General features: G+C 36.4%; 1 protein-coding gene across 1 annotated transcript in view; it reads right to left on the reverse strand.

Moving 5' to 3' along the window:
- The window catches only part of LOC121379496 (sushi, von Willebrand factor type A, EGF and pentraxin domain-containing protein 1-like), a 61,450-nt gene that overhangs the window by 11,810 nt on the left and 28,567 nt on the right, over positions 1 to 21,073 (reverse strand). The window contains exons 11-13 of the mRNA XM_041508141.1: positions 8,112 to 8,282; positions 4,851 to 4,931; positions 1,753 to 1,866 (exon numbers count right to left, since the gene is read on the reverse strand). Coding sequence (XP_041364075.1) covers positions 1,753 to 1,866; positions 4,851 to 4,931; positions 8,112 to 8,282 — 366 coding nt within the window. The remainder of the gene's footprint in view (positions 1 to 1,752; positions 1,867 to 4,850; positions 4,932 to 8,111; positions 8,283 to 21,073) is intronic.

Below are 21,073 nucleotides of genomic sequence, written 5' to 3' on the forward strand. Positions count from 1 at the left end.
TAATTACATTAACAGCATGATCTACACAAATGTAACTCTACTCACTTATGAATGTCAGGAACGTTATTTTCTCATTGCTACGAGGGATAATACAATAAGTGTCGTGCAACCGTTTTAAATGCTGTCAGCAGAAGTCCGTGCAAGAATGTGGCCTGACTGAATCAACCAATCAGGTTGGTCAAGTTAGATTATTTTTCGACGCACGTTATTCATCCCCACTTGCACTCGGGTTGTTTTCCTGTGAGGTTAGTTTTTGTGGGTTGCGTTGTTTTTCGTTTTATATATAAGTAAACATGTTTGATTCCATTCCTAGCTGTCTGCCCATTTATACATACGTTTAACCAATGTATATCTTATAAGTTTCGGTTATTAAAATTATAAATTAGCTACGTAAAGTGAGTCATGCAATGACCTGTGTTACGTGTAAGGTGTAATCGTCCCATATATAATTCTGTGTTTTTACCGTGCACAAACTTTCCGCTTAATCATTTTGGCTGAGTTAAGAGAACGGACGACCCGTCTGAATAAATTAAACCTGATTAAATTAGGATCTCATTGATTTTAATAAGCAGTCTTCGTCATGGTCGATGGTTTGTAACCCCATTCCGAATAAATGAGTCCTAATTATATGGATTAACGACTAAATAGCTTTGAAGGGGGCTGTCCAATATATATGATTTAACGGAGTTTGTGTACACCGGCATGGATGGGTAATCGTGTAAGGGGTAGAGCCTAATTATTTGGTGTGTGCTGTCCTGCAGATGTAAATTTAATTCCGTGAATATTCTCTTTGTCGGGATTATCCATGACACATTCATATACGTCCCTAAATATAAATATTTATTTGTATGGATATGTGGGTGTAAATTTACTTATTTAGTGGTAGTCAATTCATATATGGATTCTTAGAGGACTACCATACATATTTGTTATTTGTTTGTATAACTCCCTCGAATAAATGTGTAATCTGTTTATTTGATAGTTTGGGTTTTCTGTGCTAGTCAAGTCGGTCTCTGGTTTATAGTAATTTCAGCCTTCTAGAGAATTATTAATAGAATCTTAGTACCAGCAAAAGTCTACAACCGAAAGGGGTAGCCGAATCTGTGGTCCCCAGACTGGGACCCGAAAAGTAAATTTCAATACACAGTGATATGTTGTTACAGCTTGAATTATTTATTTTCCTGTTATGCTTTATCAATTCTAAATTATTTTTCACGGCATGGTAGATGTTAGCATTGCCACATTGATGATTGATTGCGATCGCGATTACCGTGTTTGTAATAATTAAAGGGAAAACAAATGTAATGAACAAGAAAAGCACATGTCTATTTGTTGACAGTATTATTGAAATCGATACAACATACAGCTGGACAAAAGATGACTTCGGCTTATACACAAGGCCGATGATTTTGTACTGGATATTTAGGGTAAAACTAAGAGGTCGGCTTATCCAAGGAGTCGGCTAATACATGGCAATATAAGGTAAGGCAATTTTACTGCATTTTAAAAATAAATTAATGACTGAATGTTTAACCATACCCCAACACAAAAATACACATCGGCTATTGGGTGTCACAAAAGGTAAGTATATATAAAAATATTATTTATAGAATTATGTAAACCACAGTGTAAAAAGCTTTGAGGAAAAGTCTAATACAATACAAATATGGTAAGTATATTTTAAAACTCTGTATAGAAATCAAAGTGTTTTAAAAAATTTAAAAAGAAAAACAAATTAGTGTGAATAATTACCTGCTGGACAGGTACATGTAAATCCTGACGACTCGGACATGCAATCTCCACCGTTTTCACAAGGACTGGACGAACAGAAATCAATGGCTTGGTTGCAGTCGGAACCTGTGAAGCCTGCAGAGAAAAACAAACATTTATAAAATGATTCATTTATTACTATTACTATAAACACATACAAGTGTGAGTGGATCGACAGTTATCATCTAAACCACAGATATTCAAGTAAACTGTACAACACATACCAGTAGTCATGAATGGTTAGAGATTATCTTAATCAGTGCTTTTTCAAAGTAAAGTACTAAATGGCTTTGCAATTGATTTGAGTAAAATCTTGGTTATATATTGCAGGTAATACTTCTGTAGAGAATACTACATGAATGGTTGTATGATATCATTTATCTTACAATGAGCTGCTTTAAAATGTATTCAATAAGTGAAAGCAAGTTGGATACATTTTTAAACAAGTTGTAAGATAAATGGTATCTAACGAACACAAATGTAGTATTGTTTCTTGCAAATCCTCAAAAATCAGTTTAAAAATATAAATTAACATCTTTCCAACTACCTAAGACTTATTCATAGTGCCTCCAGTTAATATGTGTTACAGAGCAATCAATTTCATTCAACTTATACATTACAGAGCAATAAATTTTGTTCATACTATTTTATTGGACGGTATGGCTGTGATGACTGAGAAACCATCGTTTCGGCTTCTTACACAATAAATATCAGATATGGGCAGAAATAATATATTAATCTTGAATTCAAAATTTTATATTTTATTTAATAGTCTGATCCTCTCTTCTTTCTCTCATTTATTTTAGGACTGTCCTAAAATTCTCAAAATTAAATAAATAATATCAGCCGAGCAGTCAATTACTTTTTATTTTTGGCTTGTTAACTTTTGAATAAAAAAAAAATTCTATGCACTTTTCGACTAATTGCTATTCCAAATTATGCCCATTTCCAACTCCCCCTTCTGTCTCAGAACCAGTTACGTAGTGGTGAAGTCAGAGATTGTGCTCGGGAGAGATGTGCCTGAACCTTAATTGGATATAGGCATGTTAATATGGTATCCTATAATTTTAATGTGTGTGTATGTGCGCTCAAGTGTGTAAGTATGCAGATATTTATCTTACCTTACCATGATTTAAATATAAAGCTTTATACTGATAAATACATTCTGTATTAATGTTGGGATTTCTTTTTACCCAGTTATTTAAGATTTAATTTGGCATTTGGAAGAATAATAAAAGGATACATACATGTATAAAATTTGAGCTTCTAGAAAACAAAATTAGGATGATATCTGGAGTATGGGGGGGGGGGGACAATCTCTAGTGGAGGGGGCAGTGTCTAGGGAGAGCACAAGCTATTTTTAACCTTATTTATATAGAGTAGGAAAAACGCCTATTTTTTCCTCAAGTGGGGAGATTTATATCCAGTTAAGGTTCAAAGCATGTTGTCCTGGGCACACACACAGCTATCTGGACTGTCTATCCAAGACAGGGGTTAATGGTTAGTAAGAGAGAAGTCGGTGTAGTGATCTTACACTTACCCACTAAGTCGTTATAACTCACTCTGGGTGGGGGCAGGTACATACCAGGGTGCAAACCCAGTTCCCACCAGCCAGTTTGATGGCTAATTAACCACAATACTACAGAGGACAGTTGTAAAATAATGTGTCACATCATTGCTTCTGTATTTCCATACACTTTGTAGATATTATAATATAATAGTATGTTAGAATATCTTCATCTTATTTTGATTATACGATTATGACATTGCTTTAATCGGTCATCATAATTTGTCAATAGAAACAGTAGTGGTTGCAGGATAAATTTACGTAACAAAACATGATGCATATCTGATATAACCTTTTTTTTAAAAACATACATCCAACACTTTCTGTTTACAGTCAACAAATCCCTAAATACTTCACAAAAATTTGAACCTAAATTTGAACCCTAAAAATTGCAATTCAGTGCATATATGTCTGATATCATACACTGTACGAAACCAAACATTCAATAACTGAAACTTAACATTTGATACATTTATAAATAAAATGGTAATCAGTTTCAGTTTAAGTATATATGTGCAAAATGTACATCCAACTTTATGGAACTGCTCAGATAATCAAAGTATACAAGTTTATTATTTTTAACATAATTGTAATTCAATTTTGAGAAGGATTATACGCCTAAAAGACTTTCATGTTTCAGTGTGGGTGGTGTAAAGTGTGTATTCAAATAGGAGGGGTGGGATTTAGCTCAGTCAGTCAAGTGCTCACTTGAGGTGATTGCGTCGCAGGATCAAACCACCTCAATGGATCTATTCAACTGGATTTATTCTCATTCCAACCAGTGCACCACAACTGGTCAAAGGCTGTGGTATGTGCCTCCCTGTCTGTGGAACAGTGCATATAAAATATCTCTTGCTTGCTGTATTAGGAAAAATGTAGCAGGTTTCCTCTCATGACTACGTGTCGCAATTGCCAAATTATTTTTGATATCTAATAGCCTTTGATTAATTAATCAATGTGCTCTAGTGGTGTTGTTAAACAATACAAACTTCAAATAGGGACATTGTGTTTAGAAGCAGAAAAATTGTGTTCGCAAATGAGTACATGCTTACATGTAGTTACACACATGTCCATGATGTAGTCTTTACCAGTTTTTCATGACAAAGTACATCAAACGTTATGGTGTGTGCTGTCTTTGTATGTGGCAAAGTGAATGCAAAAGATACCTTGCTGTTAATGATTACAAGCCTATGCAGCAGCAGTGGTTTTCCTCTCATACTAACCAATTAACAACTACCTGGACAGGTTGTCAAGTTGTATGTTTAGAACAATGTGCTAAGACTTTTGATTGCTACACAATTAACAATAGAAGCATTCAGTGTAACACCAAAGTTGTAGCATAAAAAAAAAAAAGATATTCAATCGAAATGGCACAAGAAAATGTTTTTATATTTGAGGCATTTGAAATGTATTGTCTGAAATTATTTTCAAATGGAGATGTCTATTTAGGACAGGGAGCTTATCTTTAGATAGATAAAAGCATAAAAGTCGCATGACCATGACTTAAACCTACCTGTGTCACAGTTACAGTATGGTTCATGGTTAACCATCTGACAACTTCCATGTCCACTACAATCTGTACATAGATCTGTATCTAAAAGTAAAATTAATTACAATGATCAAACTGATTTTCATCATGCTCACTAGCAAACTGTTCTAATAACTCTGTTACATCACTAAACACTTACTATTAACATCAAAAACAAAGTATATATGCAATGATACTCTTGCTTACTTCATCAACCTTGCAAACTCTATGGATGACTTGGGAAAAGCTAATTGCCCCATTATGAAGGATGTTTGTGTAATTAAATGTGCTATTGCAGGCCTGGTGCTTATAAAATGTTTAGAGTCTAGACTCAAGACGCTAACAGTCTGACAGTAATGTCATAACAATGCAATACAAATTGTACATCAGACCCCAGTATGCCAAGTTACTGGTAGGTAACAGCCCATTCTGCGAACTATCGGCAAAGGTGACTTTGATATCCACCTTACCAGATCAGACTCCGGGCAGACAGCTGCAGTGATCACCCACCACTACCAAGGGATCTTCAGTCAGGGACTTCTCCTCAAATTAATGGACAATTAGACAATCCACAGCACCATAATCATCTTTGGCAGCACCTACATCTACATGGTCAAGCACCTTTGCTTTTGGAGGGAACATCTTCCACACTACAGGTTGCAGGAACTGATTTATATACTGAGTCAAATTAAAAACTTCACAATCTAAAATCTGAATAAAGTCGATGAGTGTTGAAAGCAATGCCAGACCCCACATGGCCATCTTGACAAGAGATTACCTGAGGAACGCAGGCATCAATGTCATGGAATGACCTTCCAGGTCGCCCAACCTGAATCTAATCAAGCACGTCTGGGATGTGCTGGGAAGACCCCTGCACACTCTCAGGAACCCTCCACAGACTTTGCAGGAACTTGGTGCCTCATTAGTGGAACAATGACGACATCTCCCTAATACAGTCTTTACATGCATCAGGCAGTCGATGAAGAGGCGTTGCCTTGCAGTAGTGGGTACACATGGAGGGCATACAAGTTACTGAACCTGTGATTTCATCAGATGACCCCGCTTGTGAATTACCATTTTGATTGTTTGTGGTTTTGACGAATGCTGTGGGCACATCAAACAGATTTATTCTTATTCTAACTTTGGACATCATACAATAAAAAAAAAACTTATTTAAAACCCTCTTCTGTCATATTTGCTAATTAGCCAAGACAAAACGGTTGTGAAGTTTTTAATTTGACTTAGTATATATACTTCCCCATGTCAAAATTTTTTTGCTTGTCTACACTGCTATCATATTTTTCAAAATTTAAATAACAATAAATAAGAAAAAGTGAAGAAATTTTTTGTGATAATTTTGATAATCGTGAAAAGTATAAGCTTAATGTTGCGAAGTTTGTCACCATTACTTCAAATGATGACCTGTTGTCAGTTTCAGTGGATTTGCATTGTAGGAGCCCTCTACATTAACTTTTCTGTCCAGGAGCCTGATGGTGCCTACTTCTATTTTTTAGGTGCCTAATAGCAAAATTAGGAACCATGTTATATACCGATAAGTGTGTGTGTGTGTGTGTGTGTGTGTGCAAACTATTGGTGTAAATATTAAAGAACTTTGAAAAGCATGAAGTGTATCAGAGAAACAATTATGCAATTTATATATATACCATTGATCAATTATTACATCAGAAGCAAATTCTAAGTCTCTACCATAACACCTTGATTGTAATAATGTGATTAAAAAACCTGACTAAAATGCATTGCTGGAGAGTGGCAGTCTTTCTATTTACAAAACACAAAACAGTATTTAAATTAATTGATAAATATAAATATGTGATAAGGAAAAATACAAGTTTGAAAATTATTTTTGTCTGCTTTTTAATTCATGCATTAATGATACATTTTATTTGTAACAAATCTGATTTAAAAAAAAAAAAATAGTAGTAAGTATTTTTCATGGACAATGAAAAACAAGTTCCTCATAGTCGTAACATAGCAAGTAATACATTCGGTAATCTTTGCATATATTCGGGATTCGCCGATAGATAACTGGCTTTTTTACTTTATGCCGACGATGCGTTTGTGTGCTGACTAAAAAAAATATTTTGACCAAGATCTATGTTATCTGTTAATCATGCAACTTTTTTTCTTTTTTTAAAGATGTTTATACGATTGTCATTTTTTTGTTACACACTTTTACTTTCCTTTTAAATAAAATGTTTCACAAGGTGTAAGCCTAGCTATCAAAAAGTGTTTTATAACTATTTAGATATATTTTACTCTGATAATATATACTTGTTAAAATTTGACTTCCATCATTTAGCAAAGAAACAATTTTCAGTCTGTTTTCATGGTGATCATTTTATCGATTATGTAATATTTGTCTTTACAAAATCAAAGCAGATGTGGGTTTCTCCAAAGCACTTAACAAAACCAAGTTTAGTGGTATACAGTGACTATTTCGATGGATTTGTCCCATAGCATGACTATATTGCTGATCTGTTTATATAAACTTTGGTTCTGACACCTGTGGGGTGACCGTATAAAATGTTTTAGTCACCAAACAAAATAAAATTGTTGCATATGAATTGGTCGCAATGTAGAGGCCTGCAGAAATCTAGCGCTATACGAAAAACATTCAGCTGATGATAGAGATATTAAATAATAATAAACTCATCTAATTAAGAGTCATTGTATTTCTATTTTCAGAATGCTGAAGATACGCATGCAGCAAGCTTGCAAAAATTAAAACATCCTTGCAGGAATTGTGCAGTTGAAAACATGCATGCAGCAAGCTTGTGCATTCTTGCACAAATGAAAACATGCATGCGGCAAGCTTGCAGAATTACCGACTACCTTACGTGAGCTAAATGTTAGCTTGCAAATAGCTTGCATTGCTTTTACTACCTTGTAACAACTTTGTAGCTACCTTGCGACAACCTAGCCTCAAGCATGTATTTTTGTTTACCAGCCTTATGTCCGATGGCTTAACCACTACAGCACCAATTTGGTGCACATACATACCAACACTAAAAAACAAGGATTAACACCTTATTTGTATGTTCATGGAGATATTTATAAATTATGTGAAAAATGCTTATAGAAACTCATTTAGTACTTGTACAATGCCATTCTACCCTTAGGTGGTCAGCCTTTTTTTTATTAATCTACAATGAAACAAGAAATTGTTATATGCAATTTTATGATTAACATGTAAAAAATTACAAAATCAAAGACAAATATACTCACTGTTACAAGCCGCTGAGTCTGTGTGTCCATCTCCTACAGTAAAACTATTATCTGGACATTCAGTACATGTTGTCTGGGATTTTACAGATGAAGATATGGCATGGAAGTTCTTGGGACATTTGCTACATGGTTCATAGCCAGTGATGGAATAATTGCCGGGTGCACAAGCAGCTGTAGGAAAGAAAAGGTATATGTACGATAAATGTATTTTAAATTGATATTGGGCATTTCCACGAAAAATGATATGTTAGGAGTGAATTTTTTTTTGCTTCAAACCTGTGTCATGTGACCTGGTGGCCATCTTTAATTTGTGCTATTTGCTTCTGAGAAAAGAACTCAAACTGCACTGAAACCTGTTTTCAAAAATGTCATTAAATATGGAAGGAAATGTTTCATTTAATGACGTATTCAACACATTTTGTTCATGGTTATATGGCATTGGACATATGATTAAGGTCCACACAGCTATTGAGGGAGGAAACCCGCTGTCGCCACTTCATGAGCTACTCTTTTCAATTAGCAGCAAGGGTCTTTATATGTACCATCCCATAGACAGGATAGCACAAACCACAGCCTTTGATGTACCAGTCATGGTGCACTGGTTGGAGCAAGAAATAGCCCAATTGGCCCACTGACGGGGATCGATCCCAAACAGACCACGCATCAAGGAGTGCTTTACCACTGGGCTTCGTCTCGCCCCTCATTAAATATGGATGAATATAATAAACCTAAGTATTACATTTTGTTGCTAAAATCTTAAAGGAATGCTTGTGCAAGGCTTTTAGACTGCATGGTATGCATATTCAATGATATATAATGCACATTATTATCAACAAGTATATTATTATATTTAATTAATACAATGATTAAAAGTGACAGCTATTATATATAACAGCTGCAGTCATTTTGTTCCATCGCAGTGAATACACCCTCTGGAGAGAGGGTAAGTTACATCAGGAATTAGTCTTAGAACTGAAGAAACGTACCTGATTTTTTAGCGATGATGAAACAGGCATGCATCGCAATATTCTGTAATAATATATCGCATCCCAGTAAGCCAGCAATAAGTATATATTATTTCCGATACAAAATAAGCCACCATTGTCAAAGAGGTTGAAATAACTGAATCATGTTTTGTCCATGCATTAGTCTACATACTGAAATGATAATCGGAGTGTTTTCTTAAGCCTACCGCAGACGAGAGCTATCAGCTGAGCAAAAAGTTACTTGAGATTTTTTGCTCAGGTGATAGCTCTGAACAATTTCACCAAACATGATGTGCTGAGCTGCTTTGCTTACGACTGTAGCGATGACGTGACTCAACGCAATGTTTGTGTTTCCATTGGTCAGTTAGTAAATTCAGCTCAGCTGATAGCTCACATAGCCCGCACACGTTGAGATTTTTGCCACGCATGGCCAAAAATATCAAACACAATATTTTCCTCACGACCACAAGAGACGAAAAACTCAGCAAAATTGCCCGCACATGACAACTATTAGCTGAGTAAAAAGTCTCAAGTAATTTTTGCTCAGCTGATAGCTCTCGTGTATCTGGTAGGCTTTAGTTAACTGGTCTATTGTGTAGTTGTCTCTCCCTGCGATTCCTGATTGCTAGGTGTATATTTGGTGGTAACTAGATGAGAATTAATTATTAATTGATCAAAGGGAAGTACCGTGTCATAAATTACTGTGTTTGTTTACAATGTGCATACAGGAGTTGGTAGGAGCTGACATCTCTTCGTCACAAGCTACAGTACTAGACGCAATGAAAATGAAACAAAATGGCAGCCCCCAGTTAGCAAGAATAATCACGTTTTTTTATTAACTCTAATATTACACGTTTTTGATTTCTTAAAGTGTCAGTACGTGTTGGTGGTCTGGGTATGCATCTTTCCAACACATAAGGCTCATATCTGACTTTTACCGGCCTCGGTGGCGTCGTGACAGGTCATCGGTCTACAGGCTGGTAGGTACTGGGTTTGGATCCCAGTCGAGGCATGGGATTTTTAATCCAGATACCAACTCCAAACCCTGAGTGAGTGCTCCGCAAGGCTCAATGGGTAGGTGTATACCACTTGCACCGACCAGTGATCCATAACTGGTTCAACAAAGCCATGGTTTGTGCTATCCTGTCTGTGGGAAGCGCAAATAAAAGATCCCTTGCTGCTAATCAGAAGAGTAGCCCATGTAGTGGCGACAGCAGGTTTCCTCTCAAAATCTGTGTGGTCCGTAACCATATGTCTGATGCCATATAACCGTAAATAAAATGTGTTGAGTGCGTCGTTAAATAAAACACTTCTTTCTTTCATATCTGACTTGTCCTCTCTTTTAATGGTAATATCCAAACAACATAAATTAATTAATTTGGAATAGCAACATAATAATCTAAGTAGGCACACTAAGAATTAAAATTTGTTAGTAACTGACGTAACACCCCAGTTGGTAACTGACAACACATTACAACATACATCATTTTTCATTGTAACATTTCTTTGAAGCATGTGAAATGTGTTAATCCCCAAACTAGAGTGCGTGCTGTAACAAATTTAACAATGAGTTTCATAATTTCCTTGACCATAGCACTTAGTTTTATAATTTCTTTGTTATCACATCTGTGTAAAACTAAAGAAAATAATTGTTTTCAAGAACTGCATGTACCTTCATGGCTAAGATGTCTATTTCACTTAAATGAAATAATCATGACTCAACAAAACACTATTTCTCTACAAATACATGTATGCAGATGATAGCAATTTCACAAGCATCAGTGCATATATCCTTATAGTATACTGATATATTGTATAGCTTAATTGTGATGTCAGAGACATGTATACATGTATAGACATTGTTTCATTAGATATATTGTATAGTTTGTTACTTCAGAGGTAGACATGGTTTCATTAGCTTGGAATAATATAAAATGTATGGTGCTGTTTATTGTAAACCATATATCAATAATAATAATTACAGGTAAAACAAATTTATAGTTGCAGCTTCATACATTTAGTCACTTATTTTGCTATTTTCACACTTATTTACAATAAATAACTATAAATTAGTCGATCTCATACATAATATATTATAATAACTTTTTAAAAAATCAACATTATACTGTGCTGCCACAGTGGTTTCCCATCGCTAAAATTGTAAAGTACATAAACAATTCAGTTATCCAACAAAACAGCCAATCCTTTGTCACTGAAAAAGGCAACTCAAATTAAAAATGCGATTTCATGCAATAAATTGTTGGTCACCTGAAAAAAAGGCAACTCAAATTAAAAATGTGATTTCATGCAATAAACTGTTGGTCACCTGAAATGAATTTTCCCATAATATCATTCTTTTTCTTCTAGTAAATGAACTTATTTAATTCAAGGAATAATCTTTACATTTTAAAAGAAAATACCCGGTAACAGTAATTTAAAAAAATGTATCACGTAACTATGACATTACCCCTTTAAAGGGAGAGTAATTATAAACTCAAACATGAGCTTGATGCTTGGAAAGATGCATACCCGAACCACCAACACATACTGACACTTTAAAAAATGAAAAACGTGTAATTTTAGAGTTCATTAAAAAAAACGTGATTATTCCTCCTAATTGGGGGCAGCCATTTTCTTTTGTTTTCAGTGCATCCGGAATTTTAGCTTGGGGTGAAGCGACATCAGCATCGACCAACTCCAGTATGCACAATGTAAACAAAGGCAGTCATTTACGACAAGGCGCTTCGCTATTATCAATCCGATGTGTAAAACAACATAAATGACTTGATAATATAATAAACTATTTATTGCATTAATAGAACGAAATGGGGTTATAGTATTTTTCTCTCTTAAAAAATTCACAGAAAAAATGCGTGTACTGTAACCTCACCGTGGTGCAGGGGTGAAACATTCTCCTTGAGAATGGCTAATACAGTACAACTCCCCTTTTGGGGCGCCTTGTTTGCCGTGAGGTGCGACCCGTGAAAATGGATGATGGGATCCTGGTGATTGAGTTGGGGCATACCTGCGGGTATGACTTCTGGCAATACATCACTTTGGCCCGGAGTTCAAATAGACGGGCGGTCAGGTAGGCCCGACCTGATCAATCGGCTGGTCACGCCAAGCTCGAGAGCACACAATCTTTGTTTTGTTTACATTTAGTCAAGAGCAAACATTGTTTTATATACCATATGTATTTGTTACTCTTGGGGCGGTGGCTAGGGTCAATTGGGTGATTTTGTTTTCTTAATGCCCAAGTATATCAATCATGTATCCCTGGCATGGCTGTCTGCTGGTTATCCGCAGCACCATGTTCCCTTGTTGGACTCGGTGGTGGGTGGGGGGCATGGTTGATGAACCTTTTATTCATTAAATATGGATTTAAACAAAAAAATTAATTACAAATTCTGATGGGACCCTGAAAAGGGTCCACACCGAAGTTTCGGACTTCTTGTCTTCGGACGAGGAGTCCATGAAATCAAAGAAAAGTGTGAAGAAATCCAAAGTGATTTCTTCACAAAAATTGGCCAAGGTTTCTTGTCATCAGTTCTACTGATGATGGGGCCTTGAACAAATTATCCCCGTTTGCCATTCAAAAGGCAATTGTTGGCTTGGCTGGTGAGCCAAAATCAGTTTAAAAAAATTAAAAATGGGCTGTTGGTTGAATGTTCAACCGACAAGCATTCAACTTGCCTCCTCAAGTCGACAGTTTTTTGTAACGTGCCGATTAAGGTAACTCCGCATACCTCCCTCAACTCGTCAAAGGGAGTGATCAGATGCAGAGATTTGGAAGGTGTTACTGAAGAAGAAATCTGCGAAAATTTAAGTTCTCAGGGTGTTACTGCAGTGAGGAGGATAAAGGTTCGTCGAAACAATGACTTGTTCTTGTTACCGACGAATACTTGTATCCTCACCTTTAACGTCCCTACCCCTTCCTCAATCTGTCAAAGCCGGTTACCTTAATATTCCTGTTGAACCCTTTATTCCAAACCCCTTGCGTTGCTTCAAATGCCAGCGGTTTGGCCATGGTCAGAACACATGTCGTGGAAAACTTACATGCGCTCGTTGTGGTCTATTTGACCATGACAGCAAGACATGTAAGAACGATACACTTTGTATCAACTGCAAGGGAAACCACTGTGCATACTCGCGAGAGTGTCCGCGGTGGAAGTTGGAAAAAAGAGTTCAACAGGTGAAGGTACAAAATAAACTGTCCTTCACTGATGCCAGGAGGTTGGTGGAGACAGCAACACCTACAGTCGGTGACAAGTCATATGCAGCTGCAGCTGCTGCCAAGTCGCCACTAAAAGTGTTGCGGTCAACACAGACCTCACTTGGCATTGTGATGAAGCCAAGTACAAGAAACTGTCTGATATTGAGAAGACGCAAAAACAGGTGCAAAAAGCAGCACAAAAACAAAAAATCACACCCCAGAAAAAGGAAATTGAAACTCAAGTGTCATTGGATTTTAAAAATCCACCAAAATAGGTCGAGCACTAGTCTCCCTAAGACAGGCAATGACACAAAGAAATCTCCCAAAGAAAGCTACAGAAGTACTCTCTGGTAGGCTGAAAAAGATCGAATTACGTTCGGTCCCGATCAGCAATATGTATGATACTTTGGCTGATATCGGTGATGATGATATGGAGATTTCATCTCCAGATCATTGCCGATCACAAAGACCACCAGCAAAGCCAAAGATAAAACCCATACTTCCTCCCGATGGAAAATAAAGTTATCCAGTGGAACTGTCGTGGGCTTAGGCCCAATTTTGATGAATTAAGTCTTCTAATTCAAAAGTATAATCCTCTTGCAGTGTGTCTTCAGGAAACTTTCCTGAAGGATACTGACAGTATTAACATCAGAGGATTTAATCTCTACCATAAATGTCAACAGAGTGAAAAACAGAGCGTCTGGGGGCGTTTCCATTATTGTAAATGAAAACATTCCCCAGAGTGAAGTCATATTAAAGTCGACTTTACAAGCTGTGGCCGTAAAGGTCACGGCTCATAAAACTATTACTCTCTGTTCAGTTTATTTACCCCCTCGAAACAATTACAATTTTAGCACTAGGGACTTTCAAGGTCTTCTTGATCAACTCCCTACTCCCTTTATTATCATGGGAGATTTAATGCACACCACACTTTGTGGGGATGCGATGACATAAACACTAGAGGTAAACAATTAGAAGACTTAATTCTCAAAAATGACTTAATATTACTTAATGATAAAAGTCATACATACTTTCATCCTGCAAGTGGTTCTTTCACATCCATTGATTTAACCCTTTGTAGTCCATCACTTTGTCTTGATTTCTCATGGAAAGTTTGTCCAGACCCTTGTGGTAGTGACCACTTTCCAGTTATTTTGGAGAATGATGGACCTCCATCACTTGAAAGAGTTCAGAGATGGAGGTTGACGGGGGCAAACTGGGATCAATTTCGGCATCTGTGCAGCACTCGACTGCAACAAACTGCCATGACTGGTGCCGATGATCCCATGTCTTTGTTCACCTCCATCTTGAAAGATATTGCAGAGGAAACTATTCCTAAGACTTCGGCAGTACCGAAGCGTTTCAATAAACCATGGTTCAATGAGACATGCAAAGATGCAATCAAAGAGCGAAACAGGACCCTCGAGAGGTTCAAACGCGAACCTACCGGGGATAACCTGAATAGTTATCGCATTGCTCGTGCAAAGGCTCGTAAAACTATCAGACAGAGTAAGAAATCATCTTGGAGAAATTATGTCTCCAAGTTGACTTCTCAAACATCTGTGAAATCTGTCTGGAATAGGATACGTAAAATCAAGGGAAAAGAATCCAATAATACAGTTCGCCATTTGTCTGTCAATGACACGGATGTTACGTCTCATCGTGACATTGCCAATGCATTGGCAGACAGTTTCTCCCATAACTCCTCTTCTTCTTTCAGTACAGATGCTTTTACGTCTGTCAGAAATAGAGCTGAAAAGCAACCTATTAACTTTTCATCTGAAAATGTTGAAGTATACAACAGGCACTTCTCTTTGGAGGAGTTGCAGGACGCTCTACGTAGAGCCCATGATACTTCGGTAGGACCAGATGAAATACATTATCAACTCTTAAAACACTTACCTGAATCATCCTTAATGGTTCTATAAATATCTTTAACAAAATCTGGATTTCGGGTGACTTTCCTTCTGATTGGAGAAAAGCCATTGTCATTCCTATTCCTAAGCCTGGTAAGGATCCAACAAATCCTACCAGTTATCGGCCTATTGCTTTGACAAGTTGCATTTGTAAAACCATGGAAAGAATGATCAACCGTAGACTTGTCTGGTATCTTGAGTCCCACAAATTGCTTACTAACGTGCAATGTGGGTTCAGGCCTAGACGTAGCACGGTCGATCATCTTGTTAGATTTGAAACGTTCTGTAGGGATGCTTTTATCCATAACCAGCATTTGGTATCGGTCTTTTTTGACCTCGAGAAAGCTTATGATACCACGTGGAAGTATGGGATTTTGAAAGACCTCCATGGCATGGGCCTAAGAGGCCGTATGCCTGGCTTTATCTCAAATTTCTTACAGAATAGGTCTTTCAAGGTACGAGTGGGATCTACGTTATCCGATTCTCACTCCCAAGAGATGGGTGTGCCTCAAGGTAGCATCCTGTCAGTAACTTTATTTTCCGTGAAAATTAACAGCATCATCCAGTGTTTAAAACCTGGCATTGATAGCTCGTTATATGTCGACGATTTTCAGATTTGCTACAGGTCGTCCAGTATGAGTATCATTGAACGTCAGTTGCAGCTTTGTTTGAATAAACTTCAACAATGGGCAACTGACAATGGATTTCGATTCTCAAAGTCAAAAACAGTCTGTATGCATATCTGCCAGAAAAGAGGTCACCATTTAGATCCACAGCTGTTTCTGGACAAAACTCCGGTTCCAGTTGTGGAGGAGACCAAATTTCTGGGGGTTATTTTTGACAGGAGGCTATCTTTTGTTCCTCATTTACAGTATGTAAAAAAGAAGGGCTTAAAGGCCCTCAATATCTTAAAGGTTATTGGTAAGACTGAATGGGGAGCAGATCGAAAGGTTATGCTCCGACTTTATAGATCTTTAGTTCGGTCTAAACTTGATTATGGGTGCATTGTGTATGGGTCAGCACGTAAGTCTTACTTGCAAATGCTAGATCCTATACACAACCAGGGACTTAGGCTTTGTCTTGGTGCTTTCAAAACATCTCCTGTGGAGAGCTTGTACGTCGATGCACACGAACCTAGTTTGGGTGCTAGACGTGCAAAGCTTTCTCTGCAGTATGCTACAAAGATTAAATCAATGCCAAAACATCCTGCACACAATGCGGTGTTTGATAATAAATATATGAAGTTATTTGATGCGAAACCGAATGCGATTCGAACATTTGGTCTTCGCATTAAGCAGTTTTTATCAGTTTCCAACATTGATTTAACAGACATTTTGGAAACGCCTTCATATTTTATTTTGCCACCTTGGTGTATCAAACCACCAAAAATTGTATTCGATCTTGTGCATCTAAAAAAAGATCGCACAGATGCAGTTATTTATAAACAACATTTCATGGAAATCCAAGAGCGGTACTGTGATTACATTCCTGTTTACACAGACGGATCACGGGATGGGAATTCGGTGGCTTGTGCTACAGTGTTTCCATCAGACACAATAATTTCCATGAGATTGCCCGATTCAGCATCAATCTTTACTGCTGAAATTTGGGCAATCATTAAAGCCCTGGAACAGATTAAGGATTCATATGCATCCAAGTATATTATTTTTACAGACTCACTTTCCTGTCTTCAAGCTCTACAGTACATGAAATTGGAGCACCCCTTAGTTGGGATGGTGATACGAAAGTGTGTCTTTTTATCAATTGCCAATAAAGATGTTATACTGTGTTGGGTACCCAGCCATGTTGGCATTAGGGGTAACGAAAAGGCAGATGTTGCTGCCAAGTCTGCTTTGAACTTGCCCCGTGTCCATGTTGGTGTCCCCTACAGTGATTTTAAATTTCATATTAACCAATATATCTTTTCGACTTGGCAAGATGATTGGGACGGTGCGGTTGCGAATAAGCTTCATTCTGTCAAGGCAGTCCTGGGAGAGTGGCAGTCATCCTACAGGCGATGCAGGAAGGATGAAGTAGTCTTATGCCGTGCCCGCATCGGCCATACATATTTGACGCATTCATTTATTTTAAAGAAGGACCCTCCTCCTCAGTGTGAACACTGTCAGTGTACACTGACTGTGCGGCACATTTTGGTGGAGTGTGATCATCTCAAGCCGACAAGAAATGATATATTTGGCAACAGAAATGTTTTGGAATCATTTAAATTCCATCCAATGTTAATTGTAAAGTTTTTAAAACACTTTGACTTCTATACAAAATTTTAAGATATACTTAACTTGATTTTATATATTGTATTATACTTCCCCCCCCCCCCCCCCCCCCCCCCCCCCCACAGCTCCTTACACTGTGGTTTTACACGAGTGTATATAAATATGTTCATATACTTACCATTTGTGACACCCAATAGCCGATATGTATTTTTGTGCTGGGGTGTCGTTAAACAAACATTCAATCAAACATTCAATCAAAGAAAAAATGCATATTATTAGGCTTATTGGTAGGGTACGTTGGCACAAATGTAATAATATTGACTTGTGGATATTTGTATATAATTATTGTTTTATATTAATGCATTGGTTTTATTTGTTCTCGTGTAATTAATTAGTTTATTTCCATAAACAGGTAATGAATTACAACAGATTGTGTACCTTTAATTATTTTATTCTTAATGACAAGTTGATTACTATTTTCAGGTATCTTGGCTTGTTACAAATTGCACAAGCATGTATGACACTTGCACAACTTAGTAACAATAGCACTATCACCCATGCGCCGCGCCTGTCCTATTGTTTCCAGCTTGAGTACAGTGTAAGCTGATGTGGTTTTAGTGTTCTTATCTGAAATGATAGCTTATTACAGTTCACTGTTTCCTTAAATACTGGTGTGCGTCTGGTATTGTGGTCCACATTATAGTTTGCTCTTCTGGAGTTAATACTTCATTTTTGCTCAATTTATTGGAAGATATTTCTAGAGAAGATTTAAGGTTAGTTATAGTTAGGTTATTTATTGTTTGGCTACACTATAATAACATATACTTTAATGTAAATGTAACTGACTAAATCATGCTTTACAACAAGTAATTATTATATATTTCTGTATAACGTTATAAACTGTACAGTGTAATATTAATTGTTATTAATTCAGTAATTTGATTAATCTATATCTAAATATGTGATAAACATAATTTAGTATGAAGGCAGTGTGTATGTTTGTGGTGATGAACACTTTAGAGATTGTTGTATTGTATTATATATTTTATTATTAAACATAACGTGTCTGCGTGGTTATTTATTATTGTAATTCTTTTATGCAGATACGTCAATCCTAAGTGTGACCAGTTCCATTTGCCCTGGTGTCACATACTTGGTATGTAATATATTTGTATATGTATTTTTATAATATAATTCTTATTTCAGGACATGTATGTATTTCACATGATTGATAATATCTTGTGTATTGTCATTTGTGATAATGGAGACATATGTTAAATCATTATTTGGACATGTGAGTGATAATGTATATTATGTATGTATGTATTATAACTATGTCTGTTGTAATCATAAGACATATTTTGTATTATGCATTAATTACTTTAATATGTCATGTCATGTTAAATACTATTATTTAAATGATGGAATATTATGTATTGTGTATCCTGAGATTTATATATGTATAATGAATGTATTGTTATATTGTATTTTAATTATATTGTTACAGGGTGATATAAAAATGGAAACTTGTCAGCCATTAAAGAGCCTTTAACCAAAAACAATGCAGTTGTTATTTGTTCCAAAACGATGATGCTACATGATGCTACTACACAAACACGACCATTCACGATACCCAAGTGATAATTTTCTTTTCTTTGGGACTACGCAATTGGTCAGGTTTGTGATTTTAGACAGGAAAGTCTACATGTACTTAATCAAGGGTTTTACAAAATGATTTACAGTAATAAAGCAGGACGGCTGATAATGTCCATTATCATTATAGGCGTGGCCGCGCGCGGTTATCCCACAATAAATACCCTGTAATCTTAATAAAAGAGGCACATATTTTTTGCGTGGCCGCGCGCAGTTATCCCACAATAAATACCCTGTAATCTTAATAAAAGAGGCACATATTTTTTGTGTGTCTAGACACCTTGATTGGTGACTGTCCAAATGTACACCTGCCAATCAGGAACCACAGGTACAGGCCACGGAATGAAAAGACCAATTAACAAAGAAAACACTTCTATTATCATTTCAGTATGTGGGTTAATGTGTGGACAAACCATAATGCAATTATTTAGACACTTTGACAATGATGGTTTATTTTGTATTGAAAAATAATATATACTTATTGCTGGCTTACTGGGATGGATATTATTACAGAACATTGCGATGCATCCGCAAAAATCAGGTATGTTTTGTTTCTTCAGTTCTAAGACTAATTGCTGACGTGACACGTTAAGTTTTACGTAACCACTAGCTCGCCAGAGGGCGTATTCACTGAGATGGTACAAAATGGCTGTGCCTGTTATATATAATAGCCATTTTATAACTATATGATTATACTTGTTGATATTAAGTAATAATGTGCATTAGATATCACTGAATATGCATACTAGGCCAAATGCCTTAAGTGTCCCTTCCTTTAATAGTTCTAAATAGCAAATATCCTTTCATTTGATACCTCCTGAAAATATCCCAAGTTGTTGCTGATGTTTTTAGCAGAATACCCCTCAAAACAGCAGCCTAGAAAATGAGTGAGAATCAAGCACAACTGAACGAAGACAAAAAAAGGTAGGAGAGGGAAAAGAACAGAGAATAGCAAAAAATAGAGCAAGAGAAAGTGAAATCAAATGAGAAAAAAAAATGAGACAGGAGAATTAAAACCCCAGATTTTGAAGAAAGAATATGGGTTATTTACAATCTGTGCCTTATTCCCATCAACTTCTTACAAACCATTTGGTTCAGCTCAGTTATTTGGTAAACCATAAGAAAGTGGATGCAGTATATACATGTAAATTGCAAAAAGAAATCATTACACTTCCAATCAAGATGTGCATGTGAAGTTAAGCTGTTGTCTCATTGTTGAGGCATGTGGGAAGGACATTTGTAAGGGGAGGGTGAGATCGAGGGTGTAAGTGCCCAATTTATTAGGGGGGTGGGTGGAAAACTGTGAAAACCTGATGTTCCAAAATGCAATTTCTTTCATTCTACAAGTAAAATTCATTAAGACAAATGCAGGTATATGCATATTAAAATAATATGAATAATTTGCTTTGAGCAGAGATAGGGGTGTGGATCGACTCCCAACCTACCCACCCTGAACATGTCCCTGTTCTTTTTTTTCAAAGACATATGACATATGGCCAAATGTTTCAAGTTGAGAAAGTACAATTTTATTTCTAATTCTCATCATTGGGGGCGGGGTAAAATCATTTTCTGACAAAACCACACACAAACCTAAAAATACTAGTTTTATCGAATTGTATATATATTTTAAAACACAAAAATAAAGCGAAATTCAATTAAAAAACAAGTTTATTAATTTTAATACACTGGTTTGCCATCTCTTACAAACAACATTGTTATTAATTAACCCATGACACTCAACCCCGTCTTGTTAAAACCTTATATTTAAAAATAAAAATATTGGTCTAGCAAGACAAACAAAATGAACACAAATGCAAACACATTTGGCCTCAGATTACAGTTATCTTCCCATTTGGTTGTCCAAAATCCGGAAGTTTCACCGCGCAAGTAGTCTGCTGTTTGACTGTGATTATTTCATGGCAGACAGCTATGAAGTGGCAACTGTTTGACTGAAGTGACAGGG

The sequence above is a fragment of the Gigantopelta aegis genome, chromosome 8 (genome assembly GCF_016097555.1).
Source record: "Gigantopelta aegis isolate Gae_Host chromosome 8, Gae_host_genome, whole genome shotgun sequence".
Lineage (NCBI taxonomy): Eukaryota > Metazoa > Mollusca > Gastropoda > Neomphalida > Peltospiridae > Gigantopelta > Gigantopelta aegis.